Source organism: Pelmatolapia mariae, linkage group LG15 (assembly GCF_036321145.2).
Source record: "Pelmatolapia mariae isolate MD_Pm_ZW linkage group LG15, Pm_UMD_F_2, whole genome shotgun sequence".
Classification (NCBI taxonomy): Eukaryota; Metazoa; Chordata; class Actinopteri; order Cichliformes; family Cichlidae; genus Pelmatolapia; species Pelmatolapia mariae.
This window is the reverse complement of record NC_086240.1, coordinates 18,001,430-18,024,224: the sequence shown is the minus strand read 5'-3', so window position 1 is coordinate 18,024,224 and position 22,795 is coordinate 18,001,430. Positions and strand designations below refer to the sequence as shown.

The following is a 22,795-nucleotide window of genomic DNA, read 5'->3' as shown; positions in this document are numbered from 1 at the left end:
AAGAAAAAAACCCCACATGCTTTTGAAGCATGTGGTCCCCCTCACTCTCTGTCCCAGTAATGGCTTATTGAATTAGGACAGTAAATATTTTTAGTCGCCACCACCGGCTGTGAGAAAACGTAGCCTGAATTACAGTAAACTTGCTGTCTGTTGACACGTTTCATGTGAGACTGGGATGCACACACATGCACACAAAGCGAAGAAACCTCTGCTGGCTGTAGTAAGCACCCAGTTTCCTCCCTTAGTCCATCATTGCATCAGGGCCTTTGATGTGCCTTAGTGCTTGGCCGAGAGTCCCCATCAGCTAAGAGTTTATCTGCTGGGCTTGCAGCTCGCTGGTTTGAAGCTGTTGGCCTTGCATATGTTGAAGATGAGAAATTAGGAGCGATTACACTAAGAAAGATGGGGAGCGGGGGTGAGTATGGGGAAGGCTTGAAGAGCAAAAAAAAAGAAAAAGACTTAAGAGAGGGAGTGAGTATTTCAGATAATTTCCCATGTAGAAAATATTAGCAAGCTTGTGGGTGCATTTATTTCAGAAATGTTAAAGTGCCTTGCCGTGCATTTAAAATCCAAAGCTACAAAAGCACTGAGAAGAGTTATAAATATCCACCAATCAGCTGAAAACTTAAAACTACTGATAACTGAAGAAAATAACAGTGATTATCTCATTATAGTGCAAGGTTACGCTGGGATATATTGGATCCTGGTATCCATGCGGATGTTAATTTGTCACTTGCCACCCCCTGCACAATAGCAGCGACCTCCCCAGCAATGCAAAAACTGCTCAGGAACAGCTCAAGGAACCCAGCAAAGAGACCAGGATGTTCAACCAGAATTCCAAATCCACATATTTAAACTGGATTGAGCATCCGTTGGATTACCCTGATCTATCAATGCTTTACCTGTGAAACCACAGAATTCAGATGATCTGCTGCCAATGTCTTGGTTCACCTCCTCCCGTGCATGTCCTTACAGACCACACAAGGTGGGACCTTGGCAAAATGAAGCAGGTGTTTTTTAAAATGTTGTGCCTGATTAGTGCATTTTTCCCTATTCTCTTAGTTGTTTTCCCCATGACAACGGGCTAATTTTGTTATCCAACAAAGCCTCCTTTCTCTTCATTGAACTAATTGTTATCTTGAGATGGCCACTGACAAGGCGATGGCAGTGGCGGTGGAAGAGCGAGCTTCAAAACAGCATAAATAAGCAGAGAAAGCAAGAGAGAAATTGGATGAGGTGGTTCAAATTTAAATATTATTCATCTGGAGAAAGAAATGTGCAAATACACTGGAAGATGATGGTTCTTCATGTCTGGCAAACACCACTCATGACTCAGATTAATTCAAAACGTAAACATGACTGTTTTTAGCGGCGCTGAATTCTCCTACAGTCCACAAACATGATTCATGGAGGTCCTAGTGGATCTTTAATCGTTCTGTAAATGTTCAACTAGCTGCCTTCCATTTCCAGGTAGAACCTTTAGCATCCATTTTCTTCCATTTATCCAATTCTAATTTGTTTTCATTTTATTTTGAAACTTCTTTTCTATCATGCTGCATTTTTTTCCAGTTGTGTCCATATTCATTTTATAGTAATTTCAGGCTGTATTATCAGGATAATTATGAACAGTGTGAGTACAGTGGTTTGGAAAATGTACCTTCTTTGTCTGCATGTATGTTGGTTTCTCACATACAATTTCCTGGTTTTGCAGTCAAATCTTCTCATATCCTGTGTGGGCATTATGACATCAATGGATTTTAAGGCAAAGAGGGGAAACAGCAGCACAGGGACTTGTGTCTGCAGACAGAGGGTCAAGTACTATTGTGTAAAACCATAAGACCCTGCAGGGAAAATTCCCAACTTATGATAATGGAACATATGAATATGACTAGCTTGACTGGACACTTTATGTGACACCGTGTAAATTATGAATACAAACAGAATGCAATAATCTAAAAATTGTTTACAGCCAATATTTATTTGATAACAGTGCAGATAACAGAGCCAGTACGTGAACATATCAAATCTTGAGTTACTGTCTTTATACAATTGGTTGAATGTATTATACAGTATTTGTTAATCTTCAGGATAAGTGGTGCCTACACAGATGTAAAGCTGGCTTTTCCACTATCCTACAAACCCAACCTAACCATGACCATAACCACAACATTCCCCTGACCCTGAACAAAAAAAACAACCACCTAATTTGTAGGTGAACCGTCATCGGAGGGGGATTGACAATCACACACAATGGAGAGATGCACACTCTGAGTAAACTCCTAAAATCCCACATTCGTGCAAGTTTGGGATTGCCCTGGAATACCATAGGTGCGATATTAAATGAGTACACCTACTATCTGAACTGTTGCAGTATAATGATTCCCATATTCCAAACACGGTCTCTCTCTCCCTCTCTCTCTCACTCCACTGTGCGGCGGTTTGATGGGTCGGTCGGTGAAGCTGCTTCTTGGCTCCTGAGCTCCGAGAGAGAGATAAGCCGGCTGCAGAGGTAAGGGACGGGGAGAAGGGGGAGAGGCTGGAGCAAAGGGGATACGAGTGGCGGTATTATTAGTGGTGAAAGATGCATAAAAGAAAACTGAAATGTTGTTGCGTGCGCTTTTAACGCTCCTACTGGTAAAGCCTCTGTTATTTGTCATTGCAGCGGTGTTCTCAGTTTGCTGTGCTTGAGGTGTTGCTTGGCTGTTGTTGGAGTAATTAATATTTCGGAGGGTGACACGGAGGATGCAGTTTTCCCCACCTGCGATTAAAGAGACCTCAGGTGATCAGTCGGGGGACACTTGAAGTGCACAAGTGCATGTTTGAAATCAATTTGCGCGTTTTCGTCCTCTGTGCATCTGTTGGGATGCGCACGGAAATTTGTGAGGAAGATAGTGAGAGAGGTGTGGTGTCTGTGTGTATGTGTGTAGGGTAAAGTACGCGCGTAAAAATGCGTGCTGCTGGTTATTGCGGACTGTGTCGTGCGTTTCACTGAGAGTGACTGTAAATTAGGCTGCAGACTGCTGGATGTGTGTGTTTGCGGGGGGTGAAGCGGTTCTGAGAGGATAGAGAGGCCACAGAAAGAGGTCGGAGTGAGACCGAGAGAGAGATCTATGTCACTGTTGGTATGCAGACATGCACGACCATCATCCATCAAACTTAAGCTCTCCACACATTAAGACAGAAGACGATTTGAGCCCGGTTCTGGCTATTAAGCAGTGATACTGATGTTTATATCAATGCTGCATAATTACATGTTATCTTGATTTAGTTATCTGTGCACTGTCAGAGCATTGTTTACCTGATTGACTTGGTCAAATGTGGATGCACAAGTTTTGACGTCACCATCATACAAAAATCTGTTTGGTTGTAGAAGAAAATCAAAGATCTTTAAAGGTCGAGGATGAACTGAAAAAGATAAACAAGTACCAGCTTTGGCCTTATTGGCCAGCACCAGTGGCTTATATCAGTAAAACGCTTGTGACTGATTTGTTGCAGCCTCACAAAGCATAGAAGTTTTTATATTGTGACCAGGTACTCACTCCTACATTGTTCTAAAAATAAATTCCCAAGTGATAGAAGATTTTGGACGAGGCTCTGGCCTTTCTTTGTGGGGTTTGCATGTTCTCTCGGAGCCTCCAAGATCTTTCTGCCTACAGTCCAGTGACGGGTTAAATGGTGATTCTAAAGTTGGTCCTAGCTGTGGATTTGGGGCTTAATAGTCTAGCCTAGCTTTGTTGTAGGCTGCTGAACTCTTATCAAGCAGGCTCCAGCACTTATATGACCCCCAGTTAGGTTAGCAGTTAAGAAACTGCTGCTCAATGTTACTGAGACCTTGGAACCAACTTTTAATAAACTGCATGGGCAGGTGCTCGATTTCATACAGCTATGGGAATGGAGCTGAAAACACCTGAATTCAGAGATTAAGAGGTGTGGCACAATACTTTATTAGATTTATTTCAATGAACGCTACACTGTAATTTCACTGTTAAAGGTCATTCCATCTCAAATCTGGGCTCTCTGCTTGCCTATCTCCAATTTGGCTAAAAATTTTATGTCCAAAGTTTGTAGCTTTTTATATCAAATACTTTTTTTTTAATATTACCTGCTTTTTTCACACTTTGAAAATCTGAGACAACACTTGAACATGAATATCTAACAAAAAAAAAGTGGAAAAAAGAACGAGTGATCAGAAAATGTTCTAAAAAATGTGAAGATTTGTGTTGGAATGACCCGGTTGGTAGCTGGATTTACAGTAATTAAGAACACTGTGCTTTAAGCTTTATGACATCATATTGTCAGTAGTGTGGATGAGATGTTACGGTCATATTAGTGCTACTACAGTAATATAAACAGGAACATTGGAGCATAAACAGTTTATTACCCTAAAATTACCTGTGGGTGTCCTCCTCTGTGTACTCTGAATTCAGTTTCCTGTTATGCTTAAACTGTGTTTGCAGCTTGGTATTCACTTCTTGCCTCACAAGGTTACAGTATTCCTGACCTGCTCAAAATTGTATCAACCACCCAAGGTGAAGACTGGCGAATTTCTATGGCAGTCTCACTCATTGCTGTCTAAACCTCAGCACAGCTTTCTGCTACACAAACCCTGGTAACTAGATCACATGTGAAAAAACAATCAAGGATTTGAACTTGAATTTACATGATCACACAAGAAAAAGATATAGTACTGTACCATAAATATACAGAAGCTGTTAATATGTTTCGTACCTTAAACAAGATGTGAATGAACCATTAATGTGTGATATATGCTGTTAAATGCAGTCTGCCTGATAAACCACACACACAACTCCACACATTTGACTCTTTATAAGGTTGAATGGCTTCTAAACTGGTGGTGTCCCTTATATTTGTAGCCAGGCTTTTGTGTAAAATAGCCAGACATCCTCATGCAGCTCTCCCTGGGGTGGTTTTCGATGGAAGGTGAAGCAAACGCTGGGTGTGCGTTGCACTGTGGAGGGTCCAGAGGGAAAAGGATAGCGCAGACTTTAGACACAGCAAGAGATCTCACTCACCGCATCCACTTCCTGTCATCGCAGCATGTTTTAAAGGAAAGTGGGGTGGTTAAATAAATGTTCACCTCTAAATGTAATCAGAATAATTTAGAGTATTAATCTGCGACAAGTATAAAAATAAATGTCATGCGTTTCTTTCAGTCATTTAATTTCCTGAAACCTGGGGCCTATTTTTATTTTATTTTATTTTTTTCTTCTTCAATGACTTCAAATTACATCACAACACTTTCGCTGTTGTTATTCCTTTGTAGTGCAAAAGAGGAGCGAGCACAAATGTTTTGACTGATGCCTTCCTCAGTGTTCATTTTCTTGCAATCGAGTATCATTTCTGTGGCAGCGCTTGATTTGTTCCAATTATGTAGAGCTGAACGCTGGTGAAGACATCAGCTGAAATTCAAGCGTGCTTGTTAGTCTTTTGCATTTAAGAAGAAGAAAGATAAAGCTTAAGTGAAGTTTAAAAAACTGTGCTTTACTTATAATTGTACGTAGCTAACACGAGCGCCGAACAAACAAAGGACTCTACACCTACAGGCTCTCACGAAGACATCACAGCACATCGATTGAAGCTTCATGAACACCACAGGAAGGAGTTTCCTGGGCTGGCGGTTCTGAAGGAGTTTGAGGGCTTAACATAGGAAGATTTTAATTCTTCTGTAAAAACATGTTGTTTGCGTTTCATAAAATGAGGCACGTGTGGTCCCTTTATATCTTCTTCATCCTCACATTCGTCTAATTTGGGATAAATAGATTAGGCATTACATCAGAGGCTTTCAAGGTGACCAAAGCTGACTCTGGAAGTTCTTTAAAGCAATTAGGCCAACTAAAGCATCTCTATCAACAGGGGTGAGGCTCCCCTGTGAACCATTAATTAAATAACTGTGTGATAGAGGATGATCTCATGTGAATGTTCAACCTGAACATTTCATTTCTTTGCAAAATCCAGAGTTAGAGCGAATGTTGGAGGTATTGATCCCAGCCTACGCAACTTTACGACCTTCCAGGAGCAGGATGGAAAGAAAATGGGAGTTTAAACTTGAGCAGTTCAGAGAAACAAACCAGGCACCACTTCTAAGCATTGACTGCTGGTTTGGAGTAGCAGTTAAGCAGACGGTGTCCCTGTAATGAAGACAGTAAGCTGAAAGCAACTGATTCAGATTTTTTTCTGCCTTTTCCTTTTCTTCAGCACCAAAAAGCTCCTGGACACATGGACACTTTGCACAGTATATCCTCTCACACATTCAGACACACACAAACAGCTGGTTGATGAGAGTATTGACTTAAAAAGGAAATTAAATTCACTTCAGATGACACAAAACTGCCATTTACTCTTAACCCAGTCAAAACCACTTTCTTAACTTTAGTTCGATTCTTATTATTTAATTGTTTAGCTTACTAGCACGAAAGAAGATGTGCTACCACTATGTGTCTTTGTAAACGGCTTTATGAGTAATACATGAACTAAATATAATACACAATCTAGGTGCACCTGTTTTTGAGCTAAGCTAAGCTACACTAGACTCTGGCTGAAGCTTCGTAGTTTCCATATAGATATGAGAGTGGTATTGATCTTGTCTTCAGATCTGTGGATGTTTCCCAACATGCCAAACCCAATCATCCTACAACCAATCACGCTCAGGCCTTGCTCTCATTTTGCTTCCTGTCTCTTTTCACTTCTTCATTGAAGGGCATGAAACAGAAATTACTTTGTGGCAGTTCTTTAACTTCTAATTTTGCTTCAGAATACGAGATTATGCATGATAGAAATAGCATATCAACACATGATGCTCACGATGATGATATTGCGGATGCAGGCACCCACATGGTTCTGTGTCAAATTTCAGCTCTGGTACCTTTATTCTTTCAGCTGACAACATGCTTACACGGTTAATATTTACAAATTGATTAAATTACATAAATAAGATTTTTTTTTTCTTACAGCAGGGGGTCAAACATGAGGCCCGGGACTAGAATTGGCCCGGCAATGACTCCAGTCTGAGCCTGTGGACAGTTTAGGAAAATGTGACTTAACTTTTAACTGTATTTTCAAGTTTTGCTAGTTTTCCTCTGCCCATTCATATTGCACCAAAGTAAATAAGCAATAGATAAACATTTAAATGACTAAAAACACCGTGTCTTACCGTGAATTCCCAATTAAAGAAAAAAGAACTTTAACTCAGTTTTTAGTTTTGCTCTCCTTCTCACCATTCATGCTAGCTTTTGGGAACTACACATGTGAACTACATTTCCCATGTACACATGGTTTACAAAGCACAGGTGGACACTATTAAAAACTCTTTGCCAACATTTGGCCAGATGAAGTTCTAGGAAGACATTTTGCTTTGATAACCTGCATCAGGACTTCACGTTTCAGTTCTTTATATTTAGTGGTGAGTGTAATGGTCTTTTTTTTCAAGATTTTACTGAGTGGAAACACCAAGTGGAAAATACTACTTTTCTCTGAGCAGATTCATCTTCCAGTCATACACCTAAAGTCTATAATTTCTTCTACAAATATTTTCTTAGATAAATGTTTCCAGGAAACCTCTGTCTCACTGAGATTATGTGCAAACTCTTCTGGTTTGCATTGCAAAAGAAATGAATAAATTAAACTGAAATGAAATAATGGAGTGTGTTTCCATTATCATGAGTGCACATTTGGCAGTTTCCAGGTATATTGTTGTAAGGATTCAGTTATCTGCAACACAAGGAAGAGCTCGCTATCATAACATTTCCTATAGAGTGCGCAGATTAGATTTGCATTTTCATTGCGCGGTTTGCAACCAGACTCATTTAATCGAGTGCAGAATTGTATAGATTTCCAGGCCTGTGTAACGTTATTTTGCACATTCACTGTGTTGCAACCAGCAAAAAGACTAGCTGTCTGCAGATGAATCAGTCAGAAGCTATTATTTCTTTTATAATGGACTAAATGGAAAGGCATCTGGTCCCAGTTACGTTTGGGATAAAATCTTCTGGCACTGATGAGCACAGAGGAAAAGAGGATGCATAGATGGAGCCCTCATATAGAAACCAGGGTTTCAAGTGTGTTTCATTTCTCTTTCCAGCTGTTTGCCCCCTATCCTCCTTTGAACCTTCTTCTTGCACCTAATCTCAGCTCGAGTGTCACACAACAATATTTTGACAGCTGTCAGAAGGGCACAGACAGGCCTGAGTAATGGGATGTCACCTGTGTGTGTGTGTGTGTGTGTGTGTGTGTAGTCATATATATTGCAAATATTGTGCATGATTCGGTGATCGGTTGTTCTGTAGTAAATTAAAGGGCAATTTTATGGGTTTTAAAATCAACCTTTAACCTGCTGCAATTTGTTTCTGTACTTTGTGAGTGGTTTATTGGAATACTGTGCAATCATTTTTGCAACAGTCTCCATGTCCTCCTTCGCTACACCCATGAATCTTATCTGTGCTCTTCCTCTTTTACTCCTGCCTGGCAACTCCATCTTCAGCATCCTCCACATAGTTTCCACGCCGCTCGACCTGAGTTGTCCTGATATACTCATTTCTAATCCTGTCCATTTTGGTCACTTGTAACACAATTCATCTTCAACTCTGTCACCTCCAGCACGGCCTCCTGTCTTTTTGTCAGTACTGCTGTCTCCAAACTATACATCATAGCAGGCCTCACTACCATCTTGTAAACCTTCCCTTTCACTCTTGCTGCTATCCTTCTGCTTCTCTGAATGGAAATGAACGTGCAAATTAGTTTTCAAAATGAGATATTCATCTGACTGATTTTCATCATTTGAATTAATTCATGCACATGATGTCTAATTTTAACTGAAGAAACAAATTTTTATTCCCCTTGTAAAACAAGACATCACATCCTTTGTGGGAAAGAAGCAAGTGACGCTCTTATATGCCAGGAAATATGATGTCCCACAAACTGAAATGATTGACTGGAAGAATCAAGCAAAAACAGAATGTATTTTATTCTCCTTTAACTTCAGTCTCATGTGACAGGGGTCTGGAGGGAGTAGCGTAGAAGGAATAACAGAGAAAAGTAGGAGAATTGATGACGCCTCCATTGCATCCATCCTGTGGCTGCTGACAGAAAACCAGAAAATAGAGAGACATGGGAGACTGGAGCCCAATGCTGAGTTCTATGGTCCAATTTATCACTTTGTTTCTCTCTCTCTTTCTTTCCCTAGACTCTGGAGACAGCACAGTTGGAAATAAAGAAGAGAAGACAAAGAAGAGAGGATAATTTAACACACGGGGAAGGCGACTGTAAGGGAGAGATGGCTGAGGCACCGCAGCAGCAGCAGCAACAGCAGGAGGAAGGAGGGGAGAAGGAGAAGGAAGAGGAACAGCAGCAGCAGCAGTCAAGCCCCGTGGAGAAGACCGAACCTGACGAAGGGGTTGAGGAACCGAAGGAGATCGCCCAGACAACCCCGTCTCGACCTCTGCTCTCCATGAGGTCCATGAGCACCGTGGACCCAGATGATGACACGCCCAACATGATTGTTTACAGAAAGGTAAGAGCAAGCATAATCTCCAGCATCTTTTTGCTGACACAATAACGAGTTTGTGGTTTTGTTAGACAAATTTTAACCGGTTGCTGCTGGTGGTGCTGCAGACTTGAGAGAGTAGGACGGGGAATGCTTTTTAAGTGCTTCAGTGCAAAATGATTTTTTGGCTTTGCTGTCAGTCAAACTCGAAAGTAAGTTTGAATAAAAAATAAAGCGAACATTCAGCTGATCTGTGAGGGTTTTGGAGCAAATTTTATTAGTTTCAGGTGATTCTGAGATTTCTACGAAAGGCTGGAATCAATGAGGCCAGTTCTGAAACTAGCTTTATTCTTTTTACATGTATTACATGTATGCATCTTTTACATGTATTTTAAATGGAGGAAGCCAGAGTATCAGCAAAAACTCCAACAGGACAAAATTACTTTCTTTTTGATGTCTGTGTCATCAGAGATGGAGATTTACTGTATAGGTGGTATAATTATAGGTGTGATTATAACCCAAAGCTTTAGAGGTTTATTATTCCTCTACAGTAGTTACTTTATGCCACACAGAGCTGATTAAAAGACAAATGAATGTATTTCAAAGGCAGTCTTGCTCTCTCTTCTAAATGAATATGAGCTGTGACCGCATTACTTACCAGCAGGCAGCTGGTGCACACATTTAACTAATTATCATGCATAATTAGGATGCTACATACTAAAATTGAAGTTAATTCCTATCGGCTGGCGATGCAGCAATTTCCTCTTGGAGCTGCTGGAGTCATATGTATTTGAAGAGCTGCTGCCCTGATATATGACACTAGAAATGAAGGCTCTTGCTGCAAACTGAGATGGAGAGTTTTTGGACAGGTGGCGAAAAAAGTGAGAGATTGTTTTTCATAAACAAGCTTGCAGTATGTTTCTTTTGATCAGAAAAGACACACATCAAATTTATGGAGAGGATAGTTTCGGAAATAGCAGAACATCTTTGTGAGAAATGGGGTTTTAAAAGAAGTGTGAAGTGAGAGACTACATAAGACGTCAGCTGAGCCACCACTGCAAGTTGACAACTGCATTAAGTACCATAGATAAATAAAGAATAGTGGAAAAAAACACTAACTCCTAAATGCTGGTCCAGAAGGACTAGCTGTCTAGAAGCAGTTTCACACCACAAATGAAACTGTCCATGATAAATTAATGCCAAAATGTTGTACATAAAATATAAGGAAGGAGGCTCAGTTGCCATTTTTGTAAGTTTCCACTCCGTTTAAAGGCGTGTTTTGTGGCTGACCCTGACATTTGACCTCATTGTGAAAGGGAATGAGAATATACTGTTTCTCCGGAAGAAATCAATGCACTATGTCATGTCATGTCACCCCAACCTGAATTAAAGACAAGGGGGAAGGAGATGAATTTACTCTGAGGGCAATCTTGCCTCCTGTGCTAAATGAACGTGTCAGTATTGTTTACCAGCAGGCAGCTAGTGCACATTTTTACTTATTTATCATGACCACGGAAGTGTGGCTCTATAGGGATGAGGAGATGAAAAAGATGAGAAGAGAGTGATGGAAAATGATCTCTACTAGCCATAGCGTGTCTGTAATGCAAGAATTATGGGGTGAAATTGGCTGAAATAATTTCTCTCTGTCAGTAAGCACTAAATTCTGCGATCAGAGATGTGAAGGATATTTAATGCAGGCTGAAAACTTGTTTAAATGCTGAGTGGGCATTATCAAATTACTTTGCATTCTGTTCAGTCTTGATGAAGCCTGGAAATGAACCACTGTGACAGCACTTGCACTTGACAATATAAAGAAGCAGCACTTGAAGATAAAAATTACTAGTGGCAAACACTATTTTTGCTTTTTGTTTGGACAGATAACCTTTTCTGGTTCAATTAATTTAACAAGTGCTCAAATGACTCGAATCAAGAGCTAATTTCATATCTGGAGTGTATTCTACTTATTTATTTTTATTCAAGTTTGAATAAAAAGGTGCAGGAAGAAGAAAATGTCATAAATGTGGCCTTTCTAAAATGAATTGTTTACATTGGTAGAACACATACATTTAGTTGCATATTTGTCACACAGTAATTGCCCCCAATATTAACCTATGAATTAACTGCGATTAACCACATTTTTTTGAAAAGCTGAGTTCAGTTAGATCAGCCACACCCAGGCCTCATTGCTACCAGACATGTTAAGGAAAGAAATCACTTAAATGGAACAAAGTTATGTAGGCTAAAAGATCTTTAAAAAATCAACACACCATGTCAAGATCTAAGAAACAAAGTCACTGACATCTATCAGGAAAGGGTTACGAAGCCATTTCTAAGGTTAGGGGACTTGAAACAGTGGAAACCTTACCAGGAATGGCTGGCCTACATCGACAACTCATCCAGAAACAACATCTAAAGAACTGCAGACCTCATTTGAGGTCAGATTTCATGATTCAACAATAAGAAAAAGACCAGGCAAAAATGGCATCCAAGAGTTCCAAGGTGAAAACTACTGCTCACCCAAAAGAACACAAAGATCTCACATTTGCCAAGAAATATCTCGATATACCCCCAAGACTTTTGTTGTTGAACTTTTTGGAAGGGTTGAGTCCCGCGGTAGGTGGCATAAAACTAAACAGCATTTCATAAAAATATTATCATCAGTCAAATGTGGTGGTGTGATGGTCTGGGACTGCTTTGCTGTTTCAGCACCAGGCCGAGTTGCCTTACATGATGGAACCACGAATTCTGCTCTCTTCCAAAAAATCTTGAAAGACAGTACCTGACCATCAGTTTATGTCCTGAAGCTTAAGCACACTTGGGTTTTACAGCAAGATCATGACCTGAAACACAAAAGCAAGTCCACCTCTAAATGGCAAAAATCAAGCAAGTAAAGAAACAAACAAACAAAACCCAAATGGAAAAAACAACAAGGTTTTGGAGCAATCTTGGCAAAGTCTGGACTCAAATCAAACATGAATTTATGCTTGAAAACCCTTAGACATGGTTGAATTCCAATAATTCTCAAAGAAAAGTGGGACAAAATTCCTCCAGAGCCATGTAGAGTTGTTCCTAGTAATTGCAAATGTTTAACTGCAGTTCTTGCTGACAAAGGTGGCACAACCAGTCATACGTTTAGAGAGCAAATACTTTTAGACAAAGGATCAAGTAGGTTTGGATTTGTTTAATCTGAAACATTCAACAAAAGCAAAACAAATATACAAAAAAAAGGAACTTAAGAAGGAAGGAAATACTTTTTCACAGCACTGTACATGCAGACAAATGTAAACATGCAGATGACTGCACAATATGTTCATATACACATGCGCTTAAAAGGCAAAAGGCAAACAAAATAAGCACAAATTTCAAATAAGCAAAAATACAACTCATGGTAGTCATTGTACAAATATATTCTTTGGATACATGTACTTAAATGATTTAATATTTATTGTTCATGTACAATGTACAGTGACAATAAAGGGCTGTTCTGTTCTATGCTATGCACTGTGCAGTCCAAAGCTTCCTCTTGAGAGTTCATATTTTTGTTCCATAGTTTGTTTTGAAGTATTCTAACAACAAGTTGACTTTAACATTGGTCTATTGAACACAAGAGAAATCTCAATCTCTTATGGCCAATAATTTTCAATTCTTTTAACAGAATTTATACAAGTGTTTGACCAAATCGACCAATTCCACAGGATTCTCGTTATTGTACGTTTTGTAACTTTGTTTTATCTCATAGTTCAGAACAATAACGGAGATGTGGCAAAATTAAAGAGTAATGCAAGAATTTAAACTGACAGAGTATATCTTAAAATAGATTTTCAAGAAGGTTTATGATTATCACACTAGGAAATTCAATTTCCTAAAATAAATCATCTTGTTTTACCTATGTGTAAGGCATTTACATCAAATAAATTTAAAACATGTCAGTTTCATCATTAGCTGACCCCAGCAATGTGTGTTCACCACCAGAAAAGAAAACAGTGGTATCATCCGCAAAAAGGCCATAGCTGGATATTGTTTTAGATGCTACAGTTGGGTAGGTCTGAGTTCTTGCTGTAGGCTATTTAAGAAGAATGGTTTATTGATTTACGATTTATCCAAGATGCTAAGAAAGTTGGGTTTGAATATCTGTACGAAGGGTCTATGGATGATTTGATGCAAGAGGATATCTACAGTATAGATTTTGTCCCCATTTGGATGAATGCAACTGAAGACGCGCGTGTCTTAATATCCTGAAACTGGATAATGCGATTGCATTGTCTGATACAATGTTACTCACTCTGAGTGTCTTATTGTTATATAATAATTATATAATGTGATGTTGATGAAGGATCTATAAATGGAGATTTCCTGCTAAGAAAAATAATTTTAGTGAGATGAACCTATGTGTATCGATCAATCTGTGTATTGATTTATGTATTTTGACTCATCTGACCTACACATTCACCCTCTGTTCTCAGCTGCTTTTTCATTGGATCATTTCTGTGCGGTGTTGCAGGATTTTTAAGTGTATTTGAACCTCTTTTTTTTTTTTATTTTTTTTAAACAATTCTTCTTATCTTTCCACGATGACAAGAAAAACAATGAGTCAGAAAAATCTGAATGTTGATAAGTGGTAGGACTGATGAACTCATGGTAGACTATTTCAGTATCTGTAGTCCATCTGGCTTTGGAAATGTCATTTATCTAAAGATGCTGGAGGTGGAGCTGGAATCGCAGGACTCCAATTGCCAGTAAATGAATAAATAAACGAGTTCCTGATGCAGGATAGAGACGGGAGTTTACAGATAGAAAAAGAAGCTGTGTGGAGAGATTGAAAAACAAGGAAGAAGAAAATAACAGATGGTATAAGAGTGCAAAAATAGTTTGATAGCAAAGAAAAACAGTAGGCAAAGGGTAAGGAGAAGCTAAAAGAAAAATTACAAAAAAGTTAAAATGTATCTGAGCAGCAGCCTTACACATGTTAGTTGAGGATAAGAGCACCTGTCATCTAATATAATTTCTCCAGCAAAGAAGTCGTAGTATCACCAAGATATATTTTAAAACCTGCGTTCATCGGAGTGTGAATGTGTGTGAATGTTTATTAGTTTGCACTTGAGTTTAGAAGTGCTTGTATGAGTGGGTGTGAATGGGTGAATGAGGCATGTTGTATAGAGCGCGGGGAGAGTAGAAAAGCGCTATATAAGAATCAGTCCATTTACCAAACCATAATATCCTCAGCTAAATTTGAAGTATCTGTTTTGCTTCATCCAGCGTGAAATAGTGAGAAAAATAAAACTTTCAGCGAAGCAAGTTACAAATGTTTTTGTGTAAACCTTTTACTGTGGTTGAACCAAAAAAGCTTTTTGTGGAAAAAACAAAAAAAGACAGTCAGGAGAGGTTTTTATTTATCGAAAACATTTCTTCAATTTTTCAGATTCAGTTCAAAAATTCCTCCAGAAATAGTGAGGTAGTTGTTGAAGGATGGCAATTAAACTACAAAATGACACAGGCACTCAGCAACCTTACTTTTATGAATAACATAACCAGCTGACAACCAGCTGAGTTGAATCCTCCATTGCAAAGAGACAGATTGCAGATGGGTCACAGATAAGTTGATTGGCACAGACTGACTGCAACTGAAATTTATTGACAGACTGTCTGTGTTTATGAATTATATGGTAGTTATGTACAGACCTTCACCAACCTGATCAAATTCAATGCAACCACCAATACGTAGAGAGGTGGTCGTTCTATTTTTACTGTAGTATAACTGAATCATTAGAAGTATTACAGAAAAACTAGGCCACCTGGCAGGTGTGCTTTCTAATGACAAATAGATCAATTATGTACAGTAGTTAAGTAAATTCAGCATTTTTTTTAATAGTTCTAATGAGGAATGTCATGACAAAATTATATTTTTCATCATCATGTTTTTAAAGACGATGTTTGGCGTCCATTCAGAGGGCTGGTTGTGACTTTGTGGTGTCGGTGTCTTCACTGGCTGCTATGAAGAAGATGAAACAGACTAATGCACTTACAACCAGCTACATGGGCTGCATTGCATTTATATGCAGACAAAAGCTACTTCAAAATGCCATTCCTATGAGTTATAGCTTTCACAGTCTCTCTGCATTACAACACTTGCTTATAAGCTGACCTACTGATTTACAATACTGGCCATTACACAAAAGGTTGCTTTGTGATTAAATATGTATTCCCAGGACTGCATTCCCATTAGTCTTTTTGGATGAGTCACCAATCATGATGCATGCAAATTGTGCTTCAAATTCACTGTTTCCGAAGCTCTGAGACCCAAACTATCGAACCACTTCAAATTAATGGTGAATAAAGGTGAATTAAGTTTCTCCTTTTTTTTTTTTGTCTTATAGATAATTAACTTCCAATTTTATACACCGACTTTTTCCTGCAAGACGATTTTAGTGCTTGGAGAGTTAAATGCGGGTAGAACATGAGAGCTGATACTGGGTCAGTGTTTGAAGAGTAATTAGGATGAGAAGTGATGCCTCTCGCCCACAGGGACCCATTCATCTGCTAGAAAGATGGCGTATGACTTTATTCCATGTCTTCTTCTTTTTTACCCCTCCCCTCACTTTCTTATTCTATCATCTTAATGTCTGCTGTTCTAATTGATTCCTAATCACTTTAATTAATTCCCTCTCTATTTATTTTTAATGCTTTTATCCTATTTGGTTTAAAATCATAAATCTATGCGTACAATAGATGTTTGTCTAAGAAACTGAACATTACTCCCCCTCTCCCCACTAGATTATTTTTCGTTGTCGGCATCCAATGCACACACTTGCAGGTACAGATACACACACACACACACACACACACACACACACACAGAAGGTGATATTAAGGTAAGGAGATTCAATGGTGTTGACAAGAGTGGAGGGTGTTGACTCACCTTTTCACCAGCATGAATTCAAACCTGTCAGCCAGCATCTGCTCAGAAACACTCTGTGTGTGTAAGTGTGTGTGTCTGTGAGAGTGTATATGTGTGTGTGTGTGTGTGTGTGAGAGAGAGAGAGAGAGAGAGAGAGAGAGAGAGAGATAAGAAAAGATGGTGGGAAGTGGGATACAGAGCATTTGTGCATGCTGCAGTTTGGGTGTGTCCTTGTGTGTTTGTAGAGCTGTTATTTTAGCGTAACGCACCTTTTCCCACCCCCACCCCCCACGATTCTTTAATTTCCAGTCTGGCATTAGCAGCTGTTGAAGTGCAGACCTGTTTACTTAACAGGCTGTTTATACAGATGCATTTTTCCCATATTCCTCTGGGCCGCTGGAACGTGCTTTAAAAGAGAGCTCAGAGGTTGAAAAGCCACCATGAAGCTACTGTTTGAAGAGGTGCATTGATTCAAAAACCATGTTTTTTTTAAATGATGGGCCATTTGTTTATCTGTATGTAATCCTACTGAGAAACACACTGTGATAAAACTCAATATTCACCAGGTTCCTAGCATTATGGCATGAGTTAGGTTCCATCCACTCTTTCAATTTATTTTTTTTTTATTTTACAGATTTTTTCTGCATAAGCAAATAGCAATTAAATGTAATATTTTAACAAAAATCAGGTTTTAATATATTTTTTTTAATGTACAGCCATCCTATGACAAAGTTTTCATTTTTGGGTCTCTCAACTGTTTTCAGCTCTTGCCACAGAACTCAGTCAGAGGCCAAAACATCTCATGATTTCAATGATGCAGACACTACTTTGGGAAATTGCATCATTCGTCTCCTCCCAGGGCCTCCCCTCAAAAGCTAGATATTTCAGCGACTACCTAAAGCTCTATTTGGAGCACCCTCCTCCTGACAAATCCTTATGTTTTTGACCTCATAATGTGCTTTAAAGCAGTTCTTGTCAGCTGAGAGATTAGAGGAATCAATATCAGTAGTGAACCATATACCGTAACCACAAAGATAATAAATCCCCATGTGTTGATGTAAACCCTTTCTCCATATGCATCATCAGCTCTCTTAATGGAGAAAATATTGAACACAACCAATGAACTGTCAACAATGACTTACTGTAAGAGGAGCAATAAATACCAGAACAATCACTCAATTTAAGATCGCCTGTATCCTATGGCAACTTAAAGGTATAGTTGGTTGGGTTTTTGAAAAATATTAATTTAATAGAAAAAAATATTATAGACATAAACACACATAGATTACTGTAAAATTATGTCTTCCAACAAGTGATGCATTCTTATAAACTAAGAATTGAGATATGTAAAATGTGGAAGCTGCGATGTTGCCCTGCCAACTTAAATACGGTAACTATGATCGCTGTTCTGTCTAATTGTGTTTTATATATGTGGCTAGAAACCAGCCACATATGTACTATAACAAAGGTTAAGGAGAAGAGAACTCCTCTGCACCTTCACACCCAAGATATGAAGGATCATACCTATGTTTTATCTATGTTTTTAAAAACACGTAGGAAGGACACAACAAGACAGCCATTTGGATAAAACGTCATCCTCTTCCTCCACACGAACCTTACTTCCAAAACTGAAGTCAGGACTCTATCTCATGAAAACTTGCATAAGCGTACTTATTGTCAGGAGGTTAGACATGCAACCCTCCCGTCTCCGGACAACTGGCAATGAGGCGGCTAAATAACAACAACAGCAGCTGGTTATAAGCTAACAATATGCTAATGATGGGCTCAAGTGTTCATTAAAAAACCCCAAATCACACTTTCCCATTGATGAACAGTTTGATTCCATTCTCACATTGTATAGAAGTTTATTCGGCAAGTGTCCGAATCGAAAAATGTTAGATACGCTTCAAAGAAAGTTTCAGTAACGCTGGCTAACGCTGGCTAACGGAGGCTAACGGAGGCTAACAAAGGCTAACAGAGGCTAACAGTGGCTGACAGTAGATAACAGAGACGGACAGCAAAAACAGCAGCACTTACTGACATGAAGGTTTAGGATAACCTCAACAACTCACCTCAGTATCGCTGTCATTGGTCAGAAATGTGTTTCGCTGACTCATTGTCTCATATCAAACTTCTTTCACAAAGTTTTCTAGCTTTCTTCAGGGTAAATAGACATGGACACACATTGACAGCAGACTGACAGCCTACACTCACAACAGATGAACCCAGAATAGGGAGTTTTTTGTCCTACAGTGGCTACCATAGGTAGAATTGCGCACTTGAATTGTTAGCGGTAAGAAAACGAAATTCAGTTATCTGCAATCTGCAATATACTGACATCTAGTGGTGAGATTTTACACACTGTAACTTTAATATATTTTCTCTTGCAGAAGAAATAATTTAAAAAGAAATCTTTATAAATAAAGATTTAAGATTAAATGTTAACTTTTGAAAATAACATATTTTATGCAGACATTAGGCATCAAACTACTGTCAGCTAAGATTCATTAGACTTTTATTGCTTTCCCACTAGCCCAGTGCTGGTCCTTATTCTGGAACCACTTCAGTGTAATGTCCATGTGCCACAAAGCTGGCACTTACTGCTCTCTGTTTAGAAATGGCTGAGTTCAGGGCCTATGGGAGAGGCTGCCACAAAACATTTGCTGCCATGTGGATGAAACATAAGCAATAGCAGTAATAAGTGGCTGTTTGAAAAGTTAACCCAATCTTCTAGTGTTCAACGCTCAGATCTCAAACCTTTCACAGCAGAGTAATTTAAAAAAAGGAGTGTTTTTGTTGTTTAGTTGGGTGAATGTACAGCCCCAGCAGGATGTTGTGCTCATTTTGTTGTTGTTTTGATGTGCCAAACGCCCTGACGAAGGGTTCAGAGCACATCAAAGAAGCGCCAAGAAGAAAATAAAATGTTAATATTCAAATTTTCAGGTATATGCTTACTTTTTCTTTAATATGAGCACCCTCATCCATTTGAGTCTACAGTGCAGCTTTTAAACTAATAAACAAGTTGAAGGTTTTTAGAGGCAAAATCTTGTTCTTCTTTTTCTCCTCCACGTGTATGGGGTTCTTCTGAGCAGAGGAATCCTCTGACGGTGCAGGCAAATCACAATAACAGTTTAAATAGATTAAGTGATTTATTAAAACTCCTATAAACAACATCCCAATTTAATTGCATGCATTTTTTTCAAATGTCCATGCAGCAATAAAAACAATTAAGTGTGATTTAACGTTACTATTTAGAAGTTAATAACTATATTGTCTGTTTATAGTGTGAAACGCAGACTGCACAAGGTGATGACTTATTTTATGCCTTTGAGCCTTTGAGCCCCTTTATGAACCATAAAATTCCAGTCATGCCTAGTCACCGCTGTCCAGCGCATATTTATTAGGCAATTTCACATGGCAAAGATATTCACTGGTGAGCAAGAGTATGAATCATAGCGCAACCTATGCACAGCTCTCTGTTGAACTCCAATGGCATCACGGTATCCAAGCAGATACTGCGGATCAACATTCTCACTTTGGTCACGTTCAATCATTTTTAGATTTTCAATCTGACTTTCTCAATTTTCATTTATCCTGCTCAAGCATTTAGCAGTGTATTGAATGGTTTGGATGTTAATAATGTGGACAAGCACACAAATATAATTTCTTTGTATGACACAAAAATTTAGAAGTAAAGAAGAGCATTGCAGGCATAAAATGTGTAAATGTAAAGACTTCCACTGTTGTTGTTCTCATCTAAGCCTTTTTCTGTGAGAAATGCAACTGTGTGTATGGTGTTGTGTGTTCATGCATGCCTGCTCGTAGGTTTGTGTGCTCCTGCTTGTCACTTAGCAAATGACTAAGCGCGTCTAATCACAGTGCAGCCGCCCGCAGATATCTGAAGAGAGTTCATAATAACAGAGCAGGTAGAGAACAGCAGGCTAATCAAATCAAGGTGGCAGGGAGAGGCTAATTGGGAGAGTTTAAATTGCAAATTTTAAGATGACAAGGTGATCACTCATCACTTTTTTAATTTTCCATTTTTGCTTGTTGCCACAATCCTGTGAACTTGGAGCATTTCACTCACTTGGAGGGCAGCGAAACTATCTGAAAAATACAACACGGGCATATATGATCGAATATTTTGTTTACACATCCAGGCACAAAGCACCATAACAGTAACTGTAGGAAGTCTGAGGTTAGGCCAAAAGAAAAAAACAACAACCTGGAAAATACTAAAATATTTCGGGACTGAGGAGAAAGGTTGTTTGGCTTGTTAGTGACCCCATTCAGGGTGCACATTCGATCTCTCACTGACTTCAACTTGAAAAGAGAAACCTCAAACTTCAGATATGACATGCAACACACAATCATCATCAGCAAACACACTACTGTTCGTCTACTGCACATGCTAATGTAGTACTCCAAGTTGTCTTTTTGTTTGTATATATATTTTGAACACCTCATTGTATTTCTTTTATTGTCCTTAACATAGTTCTTTATGATTGTTTCTATTGTTTTTTTTGTTTTTTTAAATAATCCTTCATTCTATCGATTCTGTTTGGCATCTGTGGACAAAGAAACAATTTAATTGTACAGGGAAACGCGTCTCTTTACCCTGCATGTGGCAGTTAACTTTGAAACTTGAAACAATCACTTTTTTCCTGTTTGAATCATTTCATGAGCTGGTATCTTATGCTTTTCTGTCCCTTAACCGAACACTTCTTAACACTTCAAGTCGTGCAGCGATTGAATGCTGATTGGTTGATGAATAGGCTGAAGTGGGGAAGGGAGAAATGTGGAGCCAAATATCAAAGACCAGAAAGTACCGTATCAAAAGCACAGACAGTGGCTGCCATGAACACTGACGTTTCACTTCAGCTCTTTCTATGTTATACCTTTGTTGTTCTCCACAGCTGACTGATGGACCCACAATATAAGAAAAAGAGCATCCCCCAGACTGCTTTTTGTAACATGTGTTGAACATTCCCACCCTATGGCAACAGATGCTCTTTGCAGGTAGACAGACAGAGATGAATCTTCCCCTGGCCTGTCAACAGACTGCCCATGCACTAACACCAATGAACTATAATTTCCCCATTACATGGCAAGATAAGGGAATGTTTATACTGAGGCGACTAACTGGCTAATAAAACACAGATAACACTAAAAACTCATAGGAAAAGGTACAAAGGAAAGAAGTAAAAATGGGGGAAAAAGTAAAAATGGAAAAAAATTTCTGAAAAAAATCCCAAATCATGAGAATCATGTATTTGGGGTCATTTACGGAACAATAATGGACTAAGGCCCAAAAGAACGGTCGACAACTCCCCCACAACCTCCAGTCACTACTGAAAAATGTGTATCGCCTGACAGTTTTCAGGTAGCTGCTGGAGAATCTGTTGAATCGCAGGAACTGCAACACAAAACCTTTAATTGCTAGAGGATTGCCACAGTTGCCTGCAGCTTGCATGGAAGATGCCGAATCGTCTGCAAACAGCCACCATTTAGTATCGCCGCTGCACTGGAATTTGAAAGAAAATGCAATCCAAACTGGAAACGGCAACAAAAATAGAGAAGCTCGTCTTCAAAGTAAAAGTTGTGCTAACGCTAAAACAAGCACATCTCAAAAGGCACAACTTTTTTTTCAAGGCCAATACTCATTGTTTCCTGTTTGCGTCAGTTGCAGACAATTTCTATGTGTCTTCTATGAAAACTACCAGTGACCTCAGCAATCTGCCTAAAATCAAAGCAATCAAAAAAAAAAATTTTGGTGCCGCACCCTAACAAACTTTGGAACTAATTTCACATTAATTATTGCCTGCAGCCCCTCACAACGATAGTTAGTGCAGGGGTCAACTACCAACCTCTAGGCTTGTGTGACCAGGACAGTAGCCATCGAATTTACAGCAAATAATCCAGCAATCACTTGCAACAGGTCGAGTAATACACATTTTTCACCTTTATCTGATGATTGTTGACAGGTCTTTAAACCTGTGTGACTGAGGGTTAAGATAAATTTACATAAGATTCGGTAAGATGATGCCTTGAAAAAGGAAAAGGCAACAGTGCTGAACTTATAATGTTGTTATTGACTTGAGCTGTGACCAAATCACTCACCTTTCCATTCATTAGCTGAAGCTAGATGCTATATTTGAAAATGGTGGGCTTTGTTTTGCTATGGTTTCTCTTGGATGGATATGTCCAAAGTGCTATCCCGCTGAGTTTTGTTGTTGTGACATTCTGCACGCACTCTTAAGTTTTTGCACTTGTTCTTTTATGTATTTTTCATTTTTTTTGTCTTGTAATTTTTGTTTCCCTATTATTGCTTTCTTATTTACTGTATAGCTTTTACTTCCAGCATTCTTTTACTTTTTACTCTTTTAATTTGAATTGCATTG

The 22,795-nt window shown here is 38.9% G+C and overlaps 1 protein-coding gene across 1 annotated transcript in view; it reads left to right on the top strand.

Annotated features, from left to right (window-relative positions):
• Positions 1-2,402: 2,402 nt before the first annotated feature.
• Positions 2,403-22,795, top strand: part of LOC134642898 (regulator of G-protein signaling 6-like) — a 106,758-nt gene continuing 86,365 nt past the window's right edge. The window contains exons 1-2 of the mRNA XM_063494976.1: positions 2,403-2,509; positions 9,200-9,526. Coding sequence (XP_063351046.1) covers positions 9,290-9,526 — 237 coding nt within the window. The 5' untranslated portion in view covers positions 2,403-2,509; positions 9,200-9,289. The remainder of the gene's footprint in view (positions 2,510-9,199; positions 9,527-22,795) is intronic.